The following is a 23,087-nucleotide window of genomic DNA, read 5'->3' as shown; positions in this document are numbered from 1 at the left end:
TAACTTTGTGAAGGAATTATCAAAGTTATGCGAACCTAAGCATACTTATGCCAAGTCGCCCATAAGGCATAAGTATTCAAGAAAAGTCGATTCTTCACATAATTTTTAACTACATGCCCATCCTAATTAAAATAAAATTAATCCAAACTTAACAATATTAACACATACGCCACGATTGACAACCTCATCATGAATTGCATTTGCACCAAAGCATCGTACCATTTCCACCCAAAGACAAGAGCATGTTTATTCGTCAAGAAGTAAATCTTAGATAAAGCCAAAGACAATAATTACGGTGTAAGTAAGCTAGCTATAGATGGTCGATCAAGCACCTCGAATGCTATCCACAATGTCGAAACTTTAGGTCCTCCACGTGATACACCTAGCAAGCTTCCACAAGAATGATGAATATTTTGAACCACTTTCCAGGATAATCGGTAACAAAACATGCTATGACTCATCACTCAAATATTTATTTCGTTAGGACCGCATAACTTTGATAATTCCTTCACAAAGTTATGCGGGGGCATACTTTTAATGGGCAAACTTTTATGCCGGATCCGCATAACTTTGTGAAGGAATTATCAAAGTTATCTTGGGACCGCATACTTATGCCAAGTCCGCCCACAAGGCATAAGTATGCCGGTCCGCATAACTTTGGTGATTCCTTCACAAGTGTATGCCGTTGGCGGCATAGCGAAATTTAAATCAGCTTGCGAATTTTTTTAAAAAATTTTGACTGCGCGTGGGTTCGAACCTGGAACCTATGGGTGTTAGCCGAAGGGCAAAATTTAAACATTTCAAATATGAGGGGTAAAATTTAAAGACCACCCCAAAAGAAGGGCAATTCTGCGAATTGCCCCTTCAACTTAGCTCAATACTAACCCAATTCTAGCCCGTTTTTAAGATTTACTAATTTGAGTTTATTGCTAGAGATCTACTTTATCTTTTTTATGTATAGAGTTTTCTTGTATCATCTATGTGTCAAATTCCTTAATTAATACTGTTGACCCTTATAATTCTTTAATAAATGAATTCTTAATAGTGTTTTCATCTATATAAATAAGAAGATTGAGGGTAACTCAAATAACAAGTCGTACTATTATATATTTAATATGTGAAGACACTGTGCAGGTGAATATCACTTAACATTTCTTTCAAAAATACATAGCCAAATTTTACATCTTCACTTGTCATTGGTTATCATGTTTTTGTCTTATGTCTCAAGAAAATCATATTTTGCTATTTGAAAGTAATTTATTTTTAATTCATGAAGGAGTGATTTTTTTATTATAAGACTGATAAAATTTATTCATTAAATTATTTAGGAAGGTGGATTGCATAGTATGATAGTATTATATTTTAATAAATTGTGATTCTTTTATTGTTTGAAAATTAAGATGTTAGAGCTGATTTGCATCTCATAATAACTTTTATGTCATTGCATTATTTATACTTGTAAATCATGTCATAAGCTTTGTTTTCTATGAGTTTCTTTGATCATATTTTAATTTTTTAAACTACTAATGTATTTTTTATAATTTATGTAATATTATACTATTTTACTACATTATAAATTAAAAAATTAAAGATTCATGCGCCTAATACCGCGTTAAGTAAAACTCACGCCTCACGCCCCCGCCTTTAAAAACACTGATCACAAGTATGATGATGGAGCAATTGAACTATAAATGCTTAGGCTTTCAACGTCTGAGAATCACCTGATCCTAGAACCCCTCTCCCAATTATCAGTCAGCTAACCACAATGACGACTTCTGATACCAAATTGAGCATGAAGCTTTTGATCGATACCAAGGCTGGCAAAGTACTATTTGCAGAGGCTGAAAAGGATTGTGCTGATTTCCTGTTTCACATTCTCTCGTTGCCTGTGGGTACTGTCATTAGGCTTCTCAAGGAAACGGAATGAATGGGTGCTTGCCTAACCTATACGATAGTGTGGAGAATCTGGATAAAACCTATATTCAGTCAAACCAAGGCAAAGATATACTTTTGAAACCCAACTCTTCAGTCGGAATACCTTCAGTTCCTTTTCTATTGCTTAATGACGTTCCGACCACAGAGAAGACTTTTTATGGCTGTTCCACTAACAGTGGCCACTACGGTTATGTTTCTGATGACCCTAGTGCAAGATGCCCAATCTGTCAAAATCTTATGTTAGAAAGTTTGATGTATATTGCTCCACCGACAGTGGATGGAGCTGCTGGGGCAGCTACAAGGGGTTTTGTGAAGGAGATGGTGACATACATGGTGATGGATGACTTGGTCGTTAAGCCTATGTCCACCATCTCTAGCATTACACTTCTTCTCAACAAGTTTAATGTCAAGGATGTTGGTGTCCTGCGTGAGGAAGTGGTAGATTTTGGAATGGAAGAGGTAAACACCTTAATTTGGATTTAGTTATGACACTAGCAATGTAAAGTCATGTCCTTACTCTATCGACTGTTATAGTATGTAACTACTTCTTTTACTGACTTGGTTAGTGTAAAAAAATTAAACTCAATAAATTTTGCTTCTGTGTTTTTCTTATTTCCTTCTTTTGGTAAATGTTTTACTTCTTCCGGCCTAATTTATGTGATATAATTTAACTAGGCACGGAGTTTAAGAAAAAAGGAAGATTTTTGAACTTGTGGTTTAAAATAAGTTATAGATATTTGTGTGGTTGGAAATTTTTTCATTAAGGGTAAAAGGGGAAGTTTCAAGTTACATTATTTCTAAATATAGAAACGTATCATTCACATAAATTGGCACAAGGGAGTACTTAATTAGAGAATTCCTATGATTTTGCAGGCAATGAAGTTGCTGAAAGCGTCTTTCGAGTCGAAAGCTGTTCTGACCAGTGTTTTCATGAGCCGTATAAAAGTGGAGAAATAGTTATATTAGACATAATGGAATTGGATGTTTCAGTTTAGTAAATTCCCCTTTAATGGCTTTCTTTTGTTTCATTTCCCGCTATCGTTGATTATGCTTTGTAGGTTCTGTTGTATATGATCCATTGCAAAATCTTACTTTGTCTGTTTTCAGATTGTTTATGTTTTGTTCTCTGCTTTCGCCCTGTATTATGAAGTATCTTTTCTAAAGTTTGTATATTTAGAGATTCTACGGCGATCTCCAACAATATAATGTCGCACAAATTATTTGAAGCGCATGTTGTACATCTTATGTTCATTAACGTAGAGGAAACTCCAAAAGAAAAGGTTTTGATCATTGCTAAGCTAGCTTGACCAATGTTCAAGATAGCCTTTAGTCCATTAGTAATAAATTGCTACTGAGTTTTTGAGTAAAGCTTTAGTTAGCCTTTTATTCAATCACCCTAACTAGCTTTCCAAATTCATGGCCCGTTACATCTCAAAAAACCGATCCGCTCAGCTGAATTCAAATAGGCCTCTATAGAAAAACTTATGCTGCTATACACATTTTAAGAATATGAAAGGAAATGTGAAAGCAGATTATAGTAAAGGAGAATTCAGTTGGGAGACAAACCATTGGACTCTAACTCAACAAGTAATTCTAATTGCTAGTTTAAGGAAACTAATGAGGGCACATGAGCAATGCTGCTAAGGTCTCTCTTCTATTGTGCCGTACTACTAAAGCTAAAGCATTAATGTCTGAAATGGAGAGGTCTGTGTGCTACCATTAAAATAGATTTCAAATTCACTGTCTGCTTGTAGGGTTTAACTGCATACTCGTCCTAGATTAGCCAATCAATAATCTCTACACTTGAAATATTCAGTTTGTAATTCCGACCAATCTAGACTAATACCAGTGTTTTCTTCCTCTACCATTTCTTGGATTTCAAGAATTGCTTCGTTACTTACGATTGGAAATGTAAGACTATAAGCCATTAGCTGAAACCATGATGAATAGTCATCCAGAGAAAACTGTTGAGCAAAAGAGTCAAAGTCAACAAGCTGGCCTGGACCTGTGTTGGTGGGAGGTAGCGAGTACCTCGTGGAATTAGTTGAGGTGCATGCAAGGTCGCCCAGACACCACAGTTTTTAGAAAAAAGTATAAAAAGAAAGAAATATTTGAAGTCATCAAAAAAGCAAATTAGAGTAACCAAAGTATCTGATAGAATGTAAGACACGATATAATAGGCTGTTGCACAAATTGCTTGATGGCAACATGTTTTGGTGTCTATACCAGGTATTTAAATGCAATGACTGTTTGGCAGGTTTTAGTTCCCATAGCTGTAGTTTTGACAAAATTGTAGATTCTGTTCTGAGCACCTCGGCTGATAATTAGTTGTTCAAGCGAAGCTGATAGTTTTACAGCTAAGCTTCGTGCGAAATCTTTTGCACCCTAATTCTACTGCAAAGTTAGCTAGAACAGCAGAACTATGAACGATAAATTTTTAAAGCTAAGCTTCATGGAAATCTTTTACACACTAATTCTACTGCAAGGTTAGCTCTAGTTTTTGTTGGATAAATATCAAAGATCTTGCCAAGAATTCATCCTGTTGCCACTAATAAAGCTTATTTTTGGCAACCAGTAAAAGTGCATTTGAAAGTATGAACGCAAAATGCAAAATTCTTGCTGAGCAAAGATAGCTTGCTTTGATCCATGGAGATAGGGGCGAAGCCACCTTGGCTTGAGGGGCGTCAAGCGACACCTTGACACCCCTTCGCCGGAAAATTACATTGTATATATAAGTGAAATTTTGATTTTATAGGTATGTATACTAGTGTTGACACCCTTTAACTCAAATTGAAGGCTTAGCGTAGCGGTTGAGAGGTTGCAAAAAGTCTCTAAGATCACAGGTTCAAACCTAAGTCATGACATTTCTATATTTTTTGACACCCTTTAATATGAATCCTGGCTCCGCCACTGCATGGAGATATGTGTAGTTTAACTGCCTCTTCTAGCTGAGTTATGCTGATACTCTTATCTCGTTTCTCCTCTTAATCCTGCACTGTAATGTACACCTAGGTTTTGGTTTGAAGTTTTTTCACTCTTGATCTTTCATCTATAGCCATTGAAGAGATATGAAGGAAGTATATAGTTCTTCTGGTGTTATAATTTTTTATAATGGAAAAAAAGGATGCTGAAATGATAATTTTTTCACTCTTGATATTTCATCTATAGTCATTGAAGAGATGTAAAGGAAGTATAGCCATTAGAGTGCTATATGAAAGTGCCACTGGTAGGAACAAATAAACTAGTAGTATATATGACAGCGTAAAAGATCCAAATACTGCAATTAAGATTGGAAAAGGGCTTTTGGAGTTGTCTTTTTACCCAACTTTTGGATTCCATGGTTTTCTTGGAGGATTCTATGCTCCTATTTAGTAGTTTGCTTGATAATGTAGGAGAAAGGTTGAAGCTTTCGGGAGAAATATTTACGAAACGTAACGATAGTTTTTTATTTATAAAAAATAACATTACAAATCCTATACAAAATATACTTTTTTTTTTTAAATATTCTTTTTATTTTTTAAAAAATTTACTTTTTCTTTTTTTTAAAATATTTTTTATTTCTTTAAAAAAAATATTTTTTTATTTTTATTTTTATTTTTAAAAAAAATTATTTTTTTCGCTCAAAAATTTATGTATGAAATGTGTATATCTCGCTCATGGCTTAAATAGTTCCCTTAAAATTTAGTGTATGAAAACGGTACGAAAAATGTATGAAATGTGTATATCTCGTTCAAGGCTTAAAAAATCCGCTCAAAATTGTGTGTATGAAAACGGTATGAAATTTGTATCTCGCTCAAGGCTTAGAATTTCGCTCACATTTTCGTGTATAAAGTTAATGTTAAATTTCTGTAAAATTAATACAACAACAACATTGTATACAACTTTGATACAACATTCAAGACTTAAAATAATCGCTCAAATTTTTGTGTATGAAATGTGTATATCTTGCTCAACGCTTAAAAAGTTTCCTCAAATTTTGTGTATGAAAAACGAATGAAATGTGTATATCTCGATCAAAGCTTAAACATTACGCTCAAAATTTTATATATAAGAATGGTATGAAATGTGTATATCTCGCTTAAGACCTAGAATTTCATTCACATTTTTCGTATATGAAGTTCATATTAGGTTTCTGGAAAATTAATACAACTACAATAACATTGTAACAACTTTCATACAATATTCGAGGCTTAAAGATTTCGCTCACAATTTTGTGTATGAAAACTATATTAAAAATTTCGCTCACACATACACATTTCATATAGTTTTCATACACAAAAATTTGAGGTAATTTTTTTAGCCTTTGAACCAAAAAAAAAATTTTAAAAAAAAGTTTAAAATATCTTTTTTTTAAAATAATTTTAATTTAAAAAAAAAAAAAAAAAAAACAATTATTTTGTGAAAAAAAATAAAAAATCAAAAAATATATGAAAATCCGTCATGTTTCGTAAAATATCGTTATGTTTTGTAAATAAGGAAAACTATCTATATATATTGTAATAAAGAGTCTTAAGTAAGTACCTATGTCATTTTCCCTTTAAAAAATGGGTAGACTTATTTTTTTAAAGTCACAGAGATATTTCTTTAAAACGAACCAGACGCGACTCACCAGAAAAAAATTATTATGTGGCTTTAGAAAAGTATGATTACTAAAAACAATGGTTAGACTTTTTTTTAAAGTCACGTGGCATTTTTTTAATTAAAAAATAACCTAAATGATTTTTAAAGAAAAAATTCTGCACTATTTCAGAAAAAAAGTATATTTATTATTTGTAACGATTATGTATATATATACAATACTTTTGTAACGATGAATATATCTGCTTTAAATCGCAAAGTTGAGAGGTATATTTGCACCTTTGCCCTATATTAAATGAGAATTAATCTTAACTATAGATGACATCCTTGAGGACCGATTGGCTAGGTATAAACTGTAAACTAGGTAAGAACAAGTTTTTAATTAATGTGAACTCCGTCCTAATGTTGCCCGTCTTTTCAACCAAAGCAAAATTAGTCTTTTTATTTCTAGCTCGTTTTTATAATTGTATCGCGAAGCTTATCTATTTTAAGATGTAAACGAGTAGTTTGTAGTTTCTTTCTTCACTGTTGATTTTGAGAACGTTAGCTAACTTGTCTTTTCATTTCGTAGTGTCGATACATTCGGCAAAGTCAAAAATATTACCGATTGAAATCTTCCATCTTTATACATTAGTACGAGCAAACCTCTATTCTATTTCTTGTAATAGCACTCTACAGTGGCGGACAGCATAGGTTGGAATGGTGGATCAAATGCTAATATGAACTTTAATAGTATCAATCAAAAGCGCCTTGGGTGTGGGACAGTGGGAGTCCAGAGCAACTAGACATGGAGGCCATCATAGTTCAAGCTTAACACGCAGCACAACTTAAAGATTTACCAGAAAAAATAAAGAATTAAATGGCACGAAGTACATATCTTTTTTTACCTATAAATAATCTTACAGAGAAAATATTGTTTACACTATTATGCTGGTAAAATGAACACATCCTATTGCCCGTTGCGGTTCAAGTCGGCTATAAATTTCAACCCAAATTAAAAATAACAAAAATGAAATGACCTTCGGCAGAACCCAAACACCCCTTTAATGTAAAAAATACGAACGCTTCCCTACAATCAGACTTTTCAATGACCTGATCATATAAATACTTTCTAATCCGTTAATAACATAAAGCTGCTCACCCCACAACGAGACTAAATGGCTCAATATTCATGCTTAATATGTGACGGTTCATGAATAATTATTAACCAGTAATCTAGGGCAGCAGAACTGCTCGCCAATGACGATGACACTAAAAGAGAGCACCTGATGCTTAGTTAGATATTAGATACAAGCCTCTGGTGGCTATTAGGAAGAAAAACATTCATATTCATTATACTAAATATCATAGGTTTCGAGATACGACTAATACCATACTACATATTACACAGCTAGTTCACGCAATAACATAACTTAAAAGAGTTTGGCAAATCATAGTTGACAAACAACCAAAACATAGCAGACAAACAGTAACCAAAACCATTATGTTGCCTCCCATCAATTATTCATACCAAACTATCCATCGCGCGACAGGAGAAATAGTAAATCTCTCCTACTGCTCTCCAGCAATAAGATCCATGACAACACGCTTGATGCTTCCGTTGTTCTTCTCAAGCAGCTTCTTATTCATTGCTTTGTCGCAGAAACCCTGCATTCACAAAATCACCTTAGCCAACCTAGAATTATTTCTTGCAGAAGTAAGAAACAGGAAAGAAAAGAAACGTTAATCTTTGAAGTTTTTCTTTGACGTCTAAATTGACCTACCATCTCCTCCAGCTCTTCGAGGATAGGATCCCACTCGGCAACACCACAGAGATCATCAACTGACTGCCCCAAATTATACTCATTCTTCCTCAAGATTTCTTTGTTCAGATCTACCTGCTTGAAACCCATTTCCTCCAGCTCCCGGAGGAGGGACACCTCAACTTCGCTATTCCCTCTAACATCCTGGAGTGGTGCCTGCATAGCAACAGCAGCTGATGGTACCATGGAAGTAACCGCTGCTGCCTCCTCAGTTGAATCAATAATTGGATACGAAATTGGTGAGCCAGGAGCAGATGGAGAGCTTGGCTTGTCACCAAAACCACCAACCAACAAGTTATCATTAATAGGAAATTTGGCTTCCTGCTCCTTGTTTTGGTTTTCTTCAGCCACTGAATCAACCAACTCCATTGTACTAAAGCTCTTAGGCTCAGGTAGGACATTCTGAGGTTCTGGATTCACATTGAAAATATCAGGTCCGGACACATCACTGCTGGCAGGAGGTAAATTCAAGTTTAACCCCTGAAAAGCTTCGTGGACCAACTCCTGTTTTGGCTGGTTTAATACAGCATCGACCTGCATGAACAAGGAGGGACATTCTTCACATCAGAATTAGATCAGCATCATCAAGGATATCGAGGCAACCAAACCACACTGACCTGGATAAGCACCCATACACGCTGGCCAAATTTCTGCCCCGAAGACGAAGCCAATCTCCAGTAGGACATGTACCTACCAGGATGCTCAGGAGCAGTAAAATCAACTGCCACATCAAGCTCCTGGTCAACAGCCAAGCCAGCTGGAGTGATCTGCAATGCATATGACATCAAATCATGAGAACTTTCTGGATGCTTAATTCAGTAACTGTCAACAAGAGGGAATTACAAGCACAAGAAACTAATTTCTCGTAGAACTTCTCACCTCTAATTCAACAGAGAATTTATCACTTAATCTATCTCCCCCAATCCAAACAAGCTGAGTTCCTTGAGGCCAGACGAGATTACCATTGTTCTTCATTTTCCAGATCTTGGTAAATCGAGTCAAGGGGGTCATGATGGTTCCATCCAGGATATTGACATCCTGTATGAAGCGGCTGTCCAGCTTTGGCCGACCTGATTTCCACCCATAGCCTCGAGAGACTTGTGGGACAGTTGGAGCACCGGCACGCAACCTGGCATTCTAGGTGACCCCAAAAAAAAAAAAAAAAAAAAAAAAAAGAGGAGTTAACAGAGGTAAAACAGAAAGAGACGATGTTATGAGAATTTTAGGGAAGTGACTCCTACCATATCCTGTAAACACTTTTGTTGTTGACTCTGAAGATCTTGTAAACCCTTGAAAGACAAGGGATGCCGGTAAGCTAAAGGACGGTCCATTCTGATGTAATCAGCATCATTTCCCATTTCAGCAAAACATATGCTGCAGAGATCGTAGTTCTCCTTACTGCATGAACATACAATGGTTATATCATTTAATGTCAGCTCAGATAAAAACAACAAATAAGTACAATTACAGGGTCCTTACACTTTAGATATGAACCTAGGGCCAGTTATCGGATGAACCCCACAACCATCACAGCGTACACCTTTATGGAAAAGAGTCCCAGTCCCATCATTGTTATTATGGCCCCTTTTAAGTGGGACCCCAAAAGGGAAGTTGGGAATTGGCACAGGGTTGTTTGCCGTTGGCACCCCAGAAAACGGACACTCATTCACAGGGTTAAGCGGAACTAGACGTAAAGCATTTACAGGTCTGAAGCCATCATACGGCATCTTCATTGAAATGCCACTGGAACCTGCATTACGGGAATCATTCACATTGACAGTGTTCATTGGAACTTGACGATGTACAGGATTGAAGCCATCAAAAGGCTTCTTGGTTGAACTGCCACTGGGATTTGCAATGAGGGAATCGCAGTTGCACTGTTCCAATTTACTAGAGCTTGCAGAGGCGCCCAAATCAACCGGCTTAGCTACAGGATGACCCTTGCTGGGCTGCTCATCAGAAGTTTTTTCTGGTGGATTAGGTGAGGAACTCAAATATGCAACGCCAATAGTCTTTCCACCAATGGTCTTCACCAACGATGCCTGAGCTTTAGGACCCTTGAATGATGATGACTGAGCTCCGGTTTGATCACCTTCCAAAGTTTTTGATTTAGATATTAGCTTGACTGAGGCATCTACAGCTTCATTGGAGGCCTTAGGTTTTGAATCTGTAGTCCTCAATAGATTCTCCTCATTACGTAGTGCTGTGAGGGGCTCATTCCTCTTCAGGGATGGCTCTCCACTTTTAACATTTGGCTTTCCTCCATCAGCACTCATAGTATTTCCATTAGATGTTCCACTAACGGAACCAGCTTCTTTGACAGGTTGAGGCCCTGAAGCCTGATTTTGGTAGTAAGATAGCCCCATCTTAGACATAGCATCAACAAGCTCAGCAAGGATGGGAGTAGAGGATGAAGCCCTAGTAGTCAGCTCAGATAAGACCTTTACCACAGATTCACGCAGAGGTTCTGGAACGGACTTGAGAACATCAGAAACACCGGAATTCAAGTTTGGGAATGGAGGCTGGACCCGAGGTGACTGTAAGGGAGTAGACCTTCCACTAGATCTAGCTGAAGGTCTGCCACTTCTTTCGGCAGCATTTAACCTCACAGATATTCTCAAAGGATTCAGGTCCTGCCTCGTAACATCCTTCAGATCCTCTTCATCAACGAGTGTTACTGCATCGCCATCCTCGTCAATGTATGTTAGTGTGAGTTCAGCATCACAAGCAAAGTTGAAAAGTTGAATAATCTTATCTCTCAATCCACCCATGTTAAGATCAAGCTTCTCATTGATGACACAAGCATTGAATCGCCTGAGTGTCTCTTCATACTTGACCTGCAAATCATGCAAGATGTTAGAGTAGGCCACACAAAAGAGAGGTAACTCCAAACCCAACACATAGCTCTGCCATAGCTCAACAATATCTTATTTCATAATGTTTTTAACATTTACCAGCACCCATGGGTGTAGCCTAGTGGTCAATGCAGTGGTTGGTGGGTTGAGTTGAAAACTCTGAGGTCTTAGGTTCAAATCCCAGCATACCAAAAACGCTAAGTGATTTCTTCCTAGCCTTGGTAGACAGAGTTAACCAGGCGTCCGGTGCCTGGTCGGAGGTAGCAAGTACCACCTATAATTGTATGTAAGCTGTCCCAGACACCACAATTATTTTTTTAAAAAAACATATACCAAGAATCAAGGATGTTTCATGGAGAACAAACTATTATGATGTATAGAAATATAAATATTCTACCAAAGTACAAGGCACAAAAAGGAAAAGATAAACCGCAACAAGCGCGGTGCTTGTAAAAATTGAAAGTTCAATCAACCACAAAACTTAAAATTACACATGGGATCCAATTCCACCAAAAAAGTAGCAAACAAAAAACAACTCGCCCAAATCAACACGGGAAGACAAAAAGCCCCAAAATGCAAACTCAACTAACAACAACATCCATACGAAACCCCAAATATTTTGCATCTATATAACAAGTAGAAAGACCAGCAATTCTCAAAAATGGATAAGCACAAACAATCGCGAATAGAGCAGTAAACTTAAAAAAAAAAAAATTAAAAATCACTACTCATTCGATTCGCAGAAGAAAGAACCTAAATTTAGCCTTTTCTTTAAACAAAGATTACATCAAATATGAAAGCTGAAATAAATAACATAAATTCTTAAAAAAAAAAAAAAGGAAAAGTGAGAAATCGAACCTTGATCACAATAGAAGACGCCATAGCTAGGTAGAGAGTAGCGTTCCAGTAAGCCGCACAACTTTTTTAAGTACGAAAATCACTTTATATAAACAGATTGATAACAAAAACCCTAACCCTATAAATTAAGGAGAAAGAAGAGACGAATACTTCAACAGAGCGATATAAACGAAGACAGTAATCTCACGATATGATTCCACGCGTAACCGTAAGCCGCGCTTCGCTCACTATACTCAAATGCTATGTGTTGTATTCGCACGACTATCACTTATATACTTCTTTTGTGGATATTTGTTTAGCCTCTTTTGAATTAAGTTTTATTTTTATAAATAAATACTTTATTTCTTGGTCCCAAAGAAATCCACAGGGCTAAGGAAACCAAAAAGTCTTTGAGTCACATCCAATAATCTGTTTGCGGGAACATTATGATATTTTGAGTGGGGCCTTGGTTTATTGACGTGTGATTAGTCGGAACTCGCCGCCATTGCGGGAATTAGTTGCGCGGGTACATATCAAAATGGTCCTATTGTAATTGGTTGTGTGTAAATAAAACCATGACTTATAATTTAACATACATCATGGTAAGAATTATGAAGCTCTTGTGATTGGAAAAAAATAAAAATCAATTGTTTTTGAATATCATATGTGTTTATTTAGGCTCCCAGCTAGTAGTGTATATTGTTATTAAGTTCTCAGCTTAAATTTTTTATATATTTAAAAAGTTTCACATTATAAATATAAAATTAGGATAAAATTATAAATTTCGGGAGAGGATGGGTTGGGTTTTTCAATCTATAATAGATGGTGTGGATGCGCCCCTGAGCTTGAGCTGAATGGTTAGTGCAACAAAGTGAGACGTGAAAGCAAACCAAGTAGTAATTGAAGCAGTGGAAAAAGAAGGCGTTAACATCAAAAGGAGTCCAAAAGACTTATGTTCATCTAGTTCATGAAGCCAGCTGTCATCCAAATGCAACTGATTAAGCACGTGTGAAAGGCTTGGGACACAGTGGGAATTACACTCAAACCTTTTAAAAATATTGTTTTTGAAATCATATGTGTTTATTCGTTATAACGATATCTCATTATAATAAAAAAAAATTAAACCGATTTTCTCCGAAATCAATTTTTCATGTTATATTGTGCTTCTCTATAATAGCATTCTACCTATAACATTAATGACATTCATTATACAAGCTGAAAATATTTTACTGCTTTCTTTGTAAAATTACCTCTCTATTATAGCAGAAAAAGAAGGGCGTTAACTCAAATATTATGTAATAATATTTTGTAAGAAATATATTATTTATAAAAATAAAATGCTATTGTTAAGAGTCAATCTAGCATTCTACCTATAACATGAGATAGAAGAGTAATTATAAAATTACTCTCTATATAATGCTCATACTCAAATATTTTGTAAGAAATAATTATTTTGAATTATTGTTAAGACTTTTACTCAAGGTGAGATAGAAGCTTTTAAGAAAAGCTTAAACAAAATTCTACATCAATTCAAGTATTATATTATCACTAAGAGCCTAAAATTTATGAAACAACCTACAATTATAGAATTCTTACGTCAAACTTGAAATATTTAAATTCTCATTTAATTTTAAATGCAATTTTTTTTTTTAGATTTTAATTCTTTATTGGTGTGGTACAAGTAGTTATGAATTTATTAGTTATTAGTAATTTATTAGTCTTTTCAATTTTTAATTAATGAGATATGAAATCAATGAGATTTAAAAATTAACTAGTAGTATATTGGTTGCGTTTATATGTAACATAAAAAGTACAGAAAAATAATTGTTTTCGTACTTTTGTGTTTATATCTGTTAAATGAGATCTAAACATCAAATATCAATATACACACATAACAGCACCTCACTATCGTAACCGTTAAATTTTCAGACAAACGTTGTCATTATGGAGATGTTTGACTGTATACAAAAGGTGAGGGTGTAAAAAGTAATGTAAAATTGATTGGTACTCTCAATGTGGCACAAAGTACATTTTTTTGAGCATTTTCATACTCTCTCCCATTATAGAATTATTATGGAAAATAGAAAAATTAGAAATAATAATATTTTGGGATTTCCTAATTATTTATAAATATTAATTTTAATCGTTGTGACATTAGGTTTTCACTTAAATCCCCAACTGAGGCTCCTGTCATTTGAACCCTTCAAAATCACTTTACTGCACTGCTTGGACACAATTTGTTGAGGTGGCATATTGCGTGCATTACACTGCTCAAAAGAGCGTGAGATGCCAATTTTTAATATTTTAAGCATTGAAAAATTAACATTATAAGAGAAAATTTATTTTGAATCTATTTATCTAATTTAAAAAAATTTCAAACAAAAAAAAAAAGAAAAAAAAACCAATCTAAAGATACCCAGCCCACCCTCGCGCCCGGTCTTTTAGCTATTAGAGAACCCATGAAAGTTCATCGGAACCCATGGAGTTCGCTGGAAAATGCAAACAGTCACAAGAAGCAATGGAAAAATATGGAGCAACAAATAGTGGGCGTCGGGGAAGACGATCCTCCGCTGAGTTTCAATCTTTCCGGTCAGATTTGTGAAAATACGAACAACAAAGAAATCCAACAGTCATTAGCAGCGTTGCTTCAACGGAATCCACCGGAAAAGCATCATCAACACTACTACTTGATCGACATTGCCCAAATCAGAAACATCCAGATTAAAATAAAAACGGAACAAAAAAATTGATACCAAATGGGTATGAGTTTTACTCGAAAAAAATATTTTTTTCTATGCATCAAAATCAACAAAACCAGGTAAAGAAAAAAAAAAAAAAAGTCTGGACTCTGTATTTTTACTTGCAATAATGGCTGAGGAGGAGAAGTGAGTGGGGTGGGGCGCCTATTTTGCTGGAAAAGAGAAACAGTGGTTTTTTTTTTTTTTTTTCCTTTTTTTTAATGTTAAATCCACGTGCCTCTGTTTTATTGGTTATTTTGGCGTGTGAATTGCACGCACTTTTTATGTTTAGATGTATATTAATTTTGTATTCAAGTGACACAATAAAAGTGATTTTGGAGGATTCGGACGGTAGGAGTCTCAGTTGGAGGGTTTAAGTGATTATCACGGGTAAGTTCGAGGGTTTGTCGATGATTTCAGCCATTAAATAAAATATACATTTTTTATCCTTATCTTTGTGAATTTCACAATTTTAATGATTAAGTGTTAAATTACTTATTCCATGTGTTGGTTAACTTTGCATTGTTATACCATAATTTAAATATAATTATTGATAAGTCATGCTACCTTGTGTTTTGGTGTTTTGATGATTTGACAAACCTACACAAGCAACCAGGTAGGTTGATAGAAAGATCAGGTCTCCTGAAGTGTCGTACAGTCAACTCTATAGCCAGAAGTCAAGCATCGAATAAGACAACAAAGCAGTTGAGAGTTATTTTATGGGTTGTCACCTTCACTCTCTTCCTCTACATATTCAAACATCATGCCAAAATGAAGATTTAATTCTTGCAAAAAATCCATAAATTGTTCAAATACAAAAGTGCAAGTCTCTTCACATCAAGGTGTGCTCAAGAACAAAGCTTCAACAAATCCAAGGACTTGTTCTTCTACAACTGAAGCTGTGTTAAGTCCTAGGAGTGTTAAGTTTCTGTTCATTTGTTCTTAAACTTGTAAACCTATTATTCTCAAAAGGAAGCGGTTGTGAGTACTTTGAATTCTCAGTAGTTCTGTATTGGTAGTTTACCATCTTTCTATTGAGTGGTACCCTTGGCTAGAGTTAGTCAAGGTGCATTAGTGTGTTTGGCTGGAGGTAGTCAAATAGTGTTGAACTCTTAAAGGCAACTTGTAGGAAGTAAATCTTCACAAGCGTTTGAGTGGTACACTAGGCTTGGGTTAGTCTAGGTGTATTAGTGGCTTGGCTAGAAGTAGTCAATAGTTCCTTGCAGTAGGGGTACTGTAAGGATGGAGGGATTATGGGAGTTAATTCCTAAATTGCAAGAGTTGTAATCTGAAGTTATTCGGTGTAGAGGTGTTGAAATCCTACGTGATAGGTCGTGGTTTTTAATCTCTTGAGCAAGGAGTTTTTTACGGTAATATCCTGTGTTATTTACTTATCGCATCGCATAAAGGCTGGCAAAGACCAGTCCCTTGATACATTATTTTGGTGAACGCATAGCCTTTAACAATTATAATTTTAAGATAGTCTAAATATGAGATTGGGTAAGTAGCAACTTTTCCCCATAAATTCTAATTTTAATTCTAGTAATATATGACAAGTCATATTTAACCTTCAATTATTTGAAATGTGTATATCTTGTCATTTATGTGTGAAGTATGTTATATTTTGACTATTTTTAGAACTATAATACGGTTAAATATAGAGTAACAATACAAGTTAACATAAAATATGGTAATAAAGTGGTGAAACGGTTAATAGTTATGATAAATTTGTGAATATTCATGAGCAAATAGATTAAAAGTACACATTTTAATTAATTGAAGTTAAATGTACTTGATCAAATATCACAAGGTCAAAAATTAATATTTCACATAATTGAGAGACCAAAGTGCTATTATCTGAGTATTTCTTTTAGAGAGGAACCAAAAATTTACAATTCAAAATACAATACTAAATCTGAAAAAAAGAAGTTATATATAGTATCAGTATTTTTTTGGAAAGATATTAACTTGAGATTCGACTTAAATATCCAAAAGAATTTTATCACTTAGATGAATATATGTTGAAATATCTCAGCTCTTTTATGACAACTAAATTTACAAAAGTATTATTTTCTGAATTTACTAACTGTGTGAAGTGCGGCCACATTCACTAGTTATACATAAAGGGAAAGGGAAAGAAAAAGAAAAAAGTGGAGAAATATCATTTTTTTTTCACCAGTAATAAAGTAAGTTTGTGTGTTAATTGCTTAATAATTTTTTTCATTTGATCCACCCACGACCCAAGTTAAAAGAAGTTTAATGTTTTATTATTTTTAAACTTAATAAATAAAATATATTTTATACGATATAGATCTATTTGGTTCAGATTGGTATTTTTTTAATTTCTTTTTACTTATAAAAGAGAAAAATTACCAATAACCCGATACGAGTATAGATTTATACTGAAACAATTATATTACAAAGAACCTAACAATTGTTGGACCACTTGCGCATAACTGGATTTCAATATCCAGCACTGTGGTCTGTGGCCGCACCTCCAAATGCAGCCAATGAGGAAGCTTCCTTCAAACGGCAAGAAATTGAATTTGCAGGCACTATAACATCGATCATTACCTGTTACAATCGACTGTGCACACCTGCGGAATCCCTAATTCAGGGGTGTCAAATATGGTCCATATATTAGTAACCTGTCTAGCTTGTCACAAAATAATTTTATAAAGAGCTATATTTTTAACCCATTTGAACGTAATCCTTTTAGAGCCTGTTTGGAAAGCCACCTGGTAATTGGAATTGGTGTAATTACTACCCTAGTAATTACACAGCCTAGTAATTACATAGTATTGTAATTATAATGATCTATTTGTTTGTCATAATTACATTACACTGTAATTACAAGCGTGCTGTTTGGTTGCACAATTATAATTACACAGTTAGTTTAATTTAAAAATAACATTTGATTGTAAAAAATTTAAAATCAATATTTAAAAAATATGTGCCTTTATAAATGATATTAAATTAGTTATTTAATAATACATTGTTTCTTGAAAATATGTCAATTAATAATCATATATTTGTAACTAATATTGTAAAAAATAATTGATATATAATTTCAAATTAATAATATTTTAATTGATTATAAAACTTAAAAGCATACCTTTTCTGTGAGAACATCATGGGATCGGATGTTTGACAAAAAAAGAATATTCATAAATATAATGCCATAACATTATTCAAATGTTTGACGAAATTCTATCAACTGTAACTGAAAAATAAACAACATGCAATGTGAAATAACAAGTCAATAGTACTAAAGCAAATATTTTTAAAATTGAAAATATAACCCAAATTCAAAATCCAAAAGAAAAAAATTTAACATAATACTCTTATGTCAAATTCCAACGTTACATAAGTAAGCTTCAACGTAACATAAGTACATACTCCTATAATTCAAAAGAAAGGGAAAATATAAGTCTATAACCTCATTCACAACGAAATTCCACTTTAATAACGTCACTTATTATATGCCAAGTTTGTTAATGACTCATTCTTTCTAATATTAAGAGATGTAGTTTCAAAAATTAGAATATTAACACGGTTATGCTAAACGAATAAAATAAAAAACTAAAAAAAATACGAGCAATTATATGGAACCACAAGAAGTAAAAGTTGGGAATGAGAAGAAAGGAAATGAAATATAAATACTATAAAAAGAAAAATATATTTTAAAAAAATTAAAATAATTAAAAAGTAAAAATAAAAAAGAAATTAAATAATAGAAATAAAAAATAAATCGAAAAGAGAAGAAATTAAAATAAAATAAAAAATAAACTAAATAATAGAAATAAAAAATAAATTAAAAAAGAAAAGAAATTAAAATTAAAATAAAAAGAAATAAACTAAAAGGTAACCCTGTAATTACAGGGTATAATTACACCCAATTCTCAGCCCCTCCTTGAGAATTGGAGAGTGTAATTACACCCTCTCAATTACACCCAATTCCCACCTAACTGTGTAATTACCTAGTCAAACAAACAGGTCAAACTATGTAATTACACCCAATTCCAATTACCTTGGTGGCTTTCCAATCAGGCCCTTAAAATAATCTCCAACTCAGCCCAATCAAGCTCATAATTAAAGTCATATTAACAGCAACAACAACAATAATATACTTAGTACAATTCCACAAATGAGGTCCGAGGAGGGTACGTGTACGCAAATCTTATTCCTACCTCGTATAGCTAGAGGCATTATTTCTGATAGACCCGGCTACTCAAGTAAAGCATTTCACAGTAATTTGAAAAAGGGAATACGGAAATAATAAAACCATAAAACCAGTAACAACAACTAAAGCCATATTATAATTGATTTATCTCAAACTATTGGACAAATTGAAATAGAAAAAGGTACTTATTGTTTGCATCACATACCAGTTCTCTGGAAATATATTATTGATATCATGTTCCTGCAGTGATAATAATGTTGAGTGCCATTTTACCCAATTAAAAACGAGTCTTAGACAAACTTCAGATTTTTTTTAAAATATAAACAGAATAAAGTAATTTGGAAGAATCAATCAGAAAGCTAACAACATTGTTAAAACTATGATACATTTAATGTGAACACTACAATATCTTAGTAAAAAACAAGATGTATACAGTATAGGTTTGGCGAACTTGGCTCGATCAAAATTTTAGCCCAAGATCCAAAAAGTAAACATACAAAGGAGAAATATTACAAAGTTTGCTATGTATTTCATATATAGGGCTAGAACCAAAAAAACAAAAAAAAAGTATATATACTCCATGCCAAAAATGGATTTAAAGTTGTATTTTGCAATATTATTAGTAAGAGTTAATAGTAAATTAAGGTGCTCATAGAAACGCCACTGCCATTAATCCCATAATCATAACTCCAGAAATAGCAACAAATCCCTTCTCCTTAATAACTTCATTAGCCAGATACAATCCCACGTCCAATGTAATCTTCTCTCCATCCTTAGCAAGAACACGGCGGCGTTTTCCGACAAAAGCTAATAGTACCAGCACTGTGATCCATGCCACAATGGTGGTTCTAACGGCCAGAACAATAAATCCACCCACCACAATGGCAGCAAAAGCGAAGAAAAGAAGAAGAATGTGTTGTGAGATATTCATGTTTGTGGTAGTAGTGGAGAAAGAAATCAAGAAAACAAACAAACAAGTCGTTGTAATAGTCGTAGTGGTTTTATTGAAAAGGTTTTGTTCTGATACATTCATGTTTTTCTAGTGTATGGATGGATACAATTGGGAGTTTGGAGGTAGAAGAAGGAGAAGAAGAATTGAGGGAGCAAAATAATGGTTGTTAGTTGAATTAATCATTAAAAGCTAATAATGGAGTGTTTTTATTTTTTGGGGAAAACCAATTCATGAAAGGACTTTTTTGGAAAAAGAAAGGAATTGGAAGGCATGTGGCTGCACATGGTAAGGTTGGCGAATTAGGAGACGCGGTACATGGTTTTTGGTACTAGAGAAATCTTTTTTTTCTTATTTTCTTCATGTTTAGGAAAGAAAATATTATTGCCTATGAGATTGATATTCTATCACTATAATTAATGTAATTTACTAAAAGGAATGATCTTCCTGATTGTAGTTAGATTCTATTTATTTAAGGTGTTTCCTTCTTATGGTATATTCTCAACTTTCCTTTTATTGTCCCTTGAAGTTTCCTGTTTTTGTTTACTTTTCTATAACTGAATAATAAATAAATGTGATGGTAATTTGGAGCTAGGTTGATAGGCAATCTGCTGGCCATCAATTGTCTTTTTAATTTCCTTCCAAGTGTTTCGAAAGATACAGTTTGGTGATTAAGAAATAATAATATAATATTAGATTTTTTTTTTAAAATTGTTTTTATTACATAAGGGTAGGGGAAGGGAAAATGGGGGAGGATATTACAATGTGAGGATTCGAAACCTCATCAATAAGGTGAAAGTTCAGATAGTCAACCAACTAAGCTACTAGATCTCTACTAATATTAGAACTTTGAACATTTTAAATTAGACGATTTCTACTTTCATGTAACCATGTGGAAATACAAAAAAAAAAAAAAAAAAAAAAAAGTGGATTTTCATTTTAATAAGTCATTTAAATCCCCATCAAAGGATATGGTCCTGAGATGGTTGAGATCCCTTCATCTTTAATCAAAAGTTTCGAGTTTAACCCTAAAATATAACACTTCTTAATAGGAAACGCTTGAAAATTTGAATTAATTATAATTCAAATACTGAATGGTTAAAACAAAAATAAGTCACCATCAAAGATAACAACATTGTACCAGACATGAATATATTTGTGGGAACCAAATCCAGAGAGGCGTGATTTAATGCTATTTTTGGTTGACGTTATGGTTAGTTACAAATCATACTGCTTGCTATCGTACAACTCAAGGGTACAAGCAATTGGCCTTGGGCTTTAGCCTAGTGTTGTATGTTAGACTCCACATGTGTGGTAAACTCACTTTTGTATACTGCAACAGTAAACTGATTATTTTCCAGTCCTCTTCTACTCTGATTCTCTGTTCACCTTCTCTTGGTACTCTACTAAATTACCCTACTCCTTGTTTGAAAATTGAAGGAAATGGAAAAAAGAGAGTACAATACTACACAATGTTGAGGGGATAATTAGGCCAACGTGAAGTTCAAACGTGCCACTGCATAAAAGTCATCAAGTTTATCTATTCTGCCATTAAGCAAACAAACTGTTATGCACTGTTTTAGAGAAGTAGCAATGATCCCATGAATAAGATCCGTATCTCTGCTTCTTTTACTTTTACTTTTTATGCGAAAATTGACAACATAAAATTTGTGAAACATCCGAATCATGACACGGTAGTTGTTTCGGAAACCTGTACCCTATACATGGCCGTCTTCGCCTGCAAAAATATACAACAGAAACTTGTTCATCAAATACATTTGCAAGTGAAAATTTTGTTACCTTTCCTCCAAGGTGGAAGACAAAGGTTAAAATGACTGCGCAAGGAAGTCCAACAAGATAATAGGCTCCTAGGTTGACTAATGCACCAATTTTCTGCCAACCACATCCCTCGTTAAAAGATCTTAAATTGATGTTATCATCAATGGACTTAGTTTTAGTATTTAGGCAAATATACTACTGATTTAATTGATCACTTTGTGATCAAAGTATATGACTGCAAATTTCATTAGAAGAACCCCTTGAATTCCATCCAGGAAATTGGAAAATGCAAGCACTGGCATGATTGCAGCCATATATTTCACAACTTCTTCATTAGTGTACATATATCCCCACACATTTCTTGCTGCAACTGCTATTCTACTTAGCAGCAGGCCCTCTACCACAGCAAGAAGCAAGACAACACGTGCATGCTGCTTTAGGTCTCCCTGTCCCAATTCACTCGATACCCTCGTACTTTGCCACAAAATAAAGAACAAACAACACGAAAAATTTGTTAAAACAGAGTTTACATGAGATATTGCTCTTCTCCTTTTCGAGGATACCTAGAAAAGGCAAAGATTATTTTGTGGTTGATAGGCACTCTGAAGTCGACGGATGTTGTTGGGCTAAAGCGGAAACGGTAGCATGCTCGTCAGGCTCATATACCAGACAAAGGCCTCCACCGCCACCACCGACCGCCACCAGCCCTCTCGCCCCCTTTCTTCCGATACCCCGCCGTTCGCCACCCCTACCTCTATCACCGCATGCCTAATGCGAGCACGACCACCCGCCGCTGGATACGGAATCTCCGGAACACGCCACGGTTACGACCAAGGCTCTTGTGATTGTTGCGTACCACTATCGGCTAGCTCGACAATCCGGCCGCAAAACCCGTCGTCTTCGGATGCTTCTCGCGTAAAGCGGGTATGCGGGGAGTGGCCGGCCACGCCACCGTCTGCGTATAACGGACATGCTCCCAAAGAACCGGCTCAGGTATATCCTGTACATGCCCGAACTGTCGTAAGACGCGGTGGGGCGCATGATCCTCAATGATATCCATGTGTATCAACGGACACTGCGACCTCCACATGGGCTCACCAGCCCTACAAAACGCCGCAACTGATCCAAAATCTGACCATACGGCTTCCATATAAAAAACTGTCAAAAAAAAAAATTGAATAGTAAACAATAAAAGACAAAAATAGTAAAAAAAAATAATAATAAGATAATAATGTAAAATCAAAAAAACTTACCATGTCATAGCTGATCCCTGAACGGAAGAAGTCTGTGGTGCGTATCCACATCTCGGATTATGCCTCCCGTCCATCTCCGCGCGTAGGGCATGCCTGTTACATCCCGGAGTTTTGGACGTTAAAGTCGCATCATGGGTTAGTTGACGCAAGTTCAAAAGAAATTATCTTGAGGTTAAAA

The 23,087-nt window shown here is 34.6% G+C and overlaps 2 protein-coding genes across 2 annotated transcripts; one reads left to right on the top strand and one right to left on the bottom strand.

The window, feature by feature from the left end:
* The first annotated feature begins 1,678 nt into the window (after positions 1-1,678).
* LOC132058192 (uncharacterized) lies at positions 1,679-3,100 on the top strand. Its single transcript, XM_059450743.1, has 2 exons — positions 1,679-2,394; positions 2,809-3,100. The coding sequence occupies exons 1-2, from the start codon at positions 1,924-1,926 to the stop codon at positions 2,890-2,892; spliced, it is 555 nt and encodes a 184-aa protein (XP_059306726.1). The 5' UTR covers positions 1,679-1,923; the 3' UTR covers positions 2,893-3,100.
* A 4,720-nt stretch (positions 3,101-7,820) lies between these two features.
* Positions 7,821-12,310, bottom strand: LOC132055990 (protein JOKA2). Its single transcript, XM_059448026.1, has 7 exons — positions 12,029-12,310; positions 9,795-11,152; positions 9,557-9,713; positions 9,195-9,452; positions 8,933-9,082; positions 8,277-8,849; positions 7,821-8,160 (listed from the first exon to the last, which is right to left on the bottom strand). Exons 1-7 carry the CDS (start codon positions 12,050-12,052, stop codon positions 8,065-8,067), a joined length of 2,616 nt encoding a protein of 871 aa, XP_059304009.1. The 5' UTR covers positions 12,053-12,310; the 3' UTR covers positions 7,821-8,064.
* Between the last annotated feature and the right edge of the window lie 10,777 nt (positions 12,311-23,087).

The sequence above is a fragment of the Lycium ferocissimum genome, chromosome 5 (assembly GCF_029784015.1).
Source record: "Lycium ferocissimum isolate CSIRO_LF1 chromosome 5, AGI_CSIRO_Lferr_CH_V1, whole genome shotgun sequence".
Lineage (NCBI taxonomy): Eukaryota > Viridiplantae > Streptophyta > Magnoliopsida > Solanales > Solanaceae > Lycium > Lycium ferocissimum.
Note: the sequence above shows the minus strand (reverse complement) of the source record. Positions and strands in the feature narration are given on the sequence as shown.

Bases quoted from the DNA above. Each gene is read 5' to 3' on its own strand.
- LOC132055990 (XM_059448026.1), bottom strand. From the start codon at position 12,052: ATGGCGTCTTCTATTGTGATCAAG. The intron at 11,153-12,028 runs GTTCGATTTCTC...CATGATTTGCAG, and splicing joins CGTCTTCTATTGTGATCAAG to GTCAAGTATGAAGAGACACT. The intron at 8,850-8,932 runs GTCAGTGTGGTT...TTGTTCATGCAG, and splicing joins GTGTATGGGTGCTTATCCAG to GTCGATGCTGTATTAAACCA.
- LOC132058192 (XM_059450743.1), top strand. From the start codon at position 1,924: ATGAATGGGTGCTTGCCTAACCTATACGATAGTGTGGAGAATCTGGAT. The intron at 2,395-2,808 runs GTAAACACCTTA...ATGATTTTGCAG, and splicing joins TAGATTTTGGAATGGAAGAG to GCAATGAAGTTGCTGAAAGC.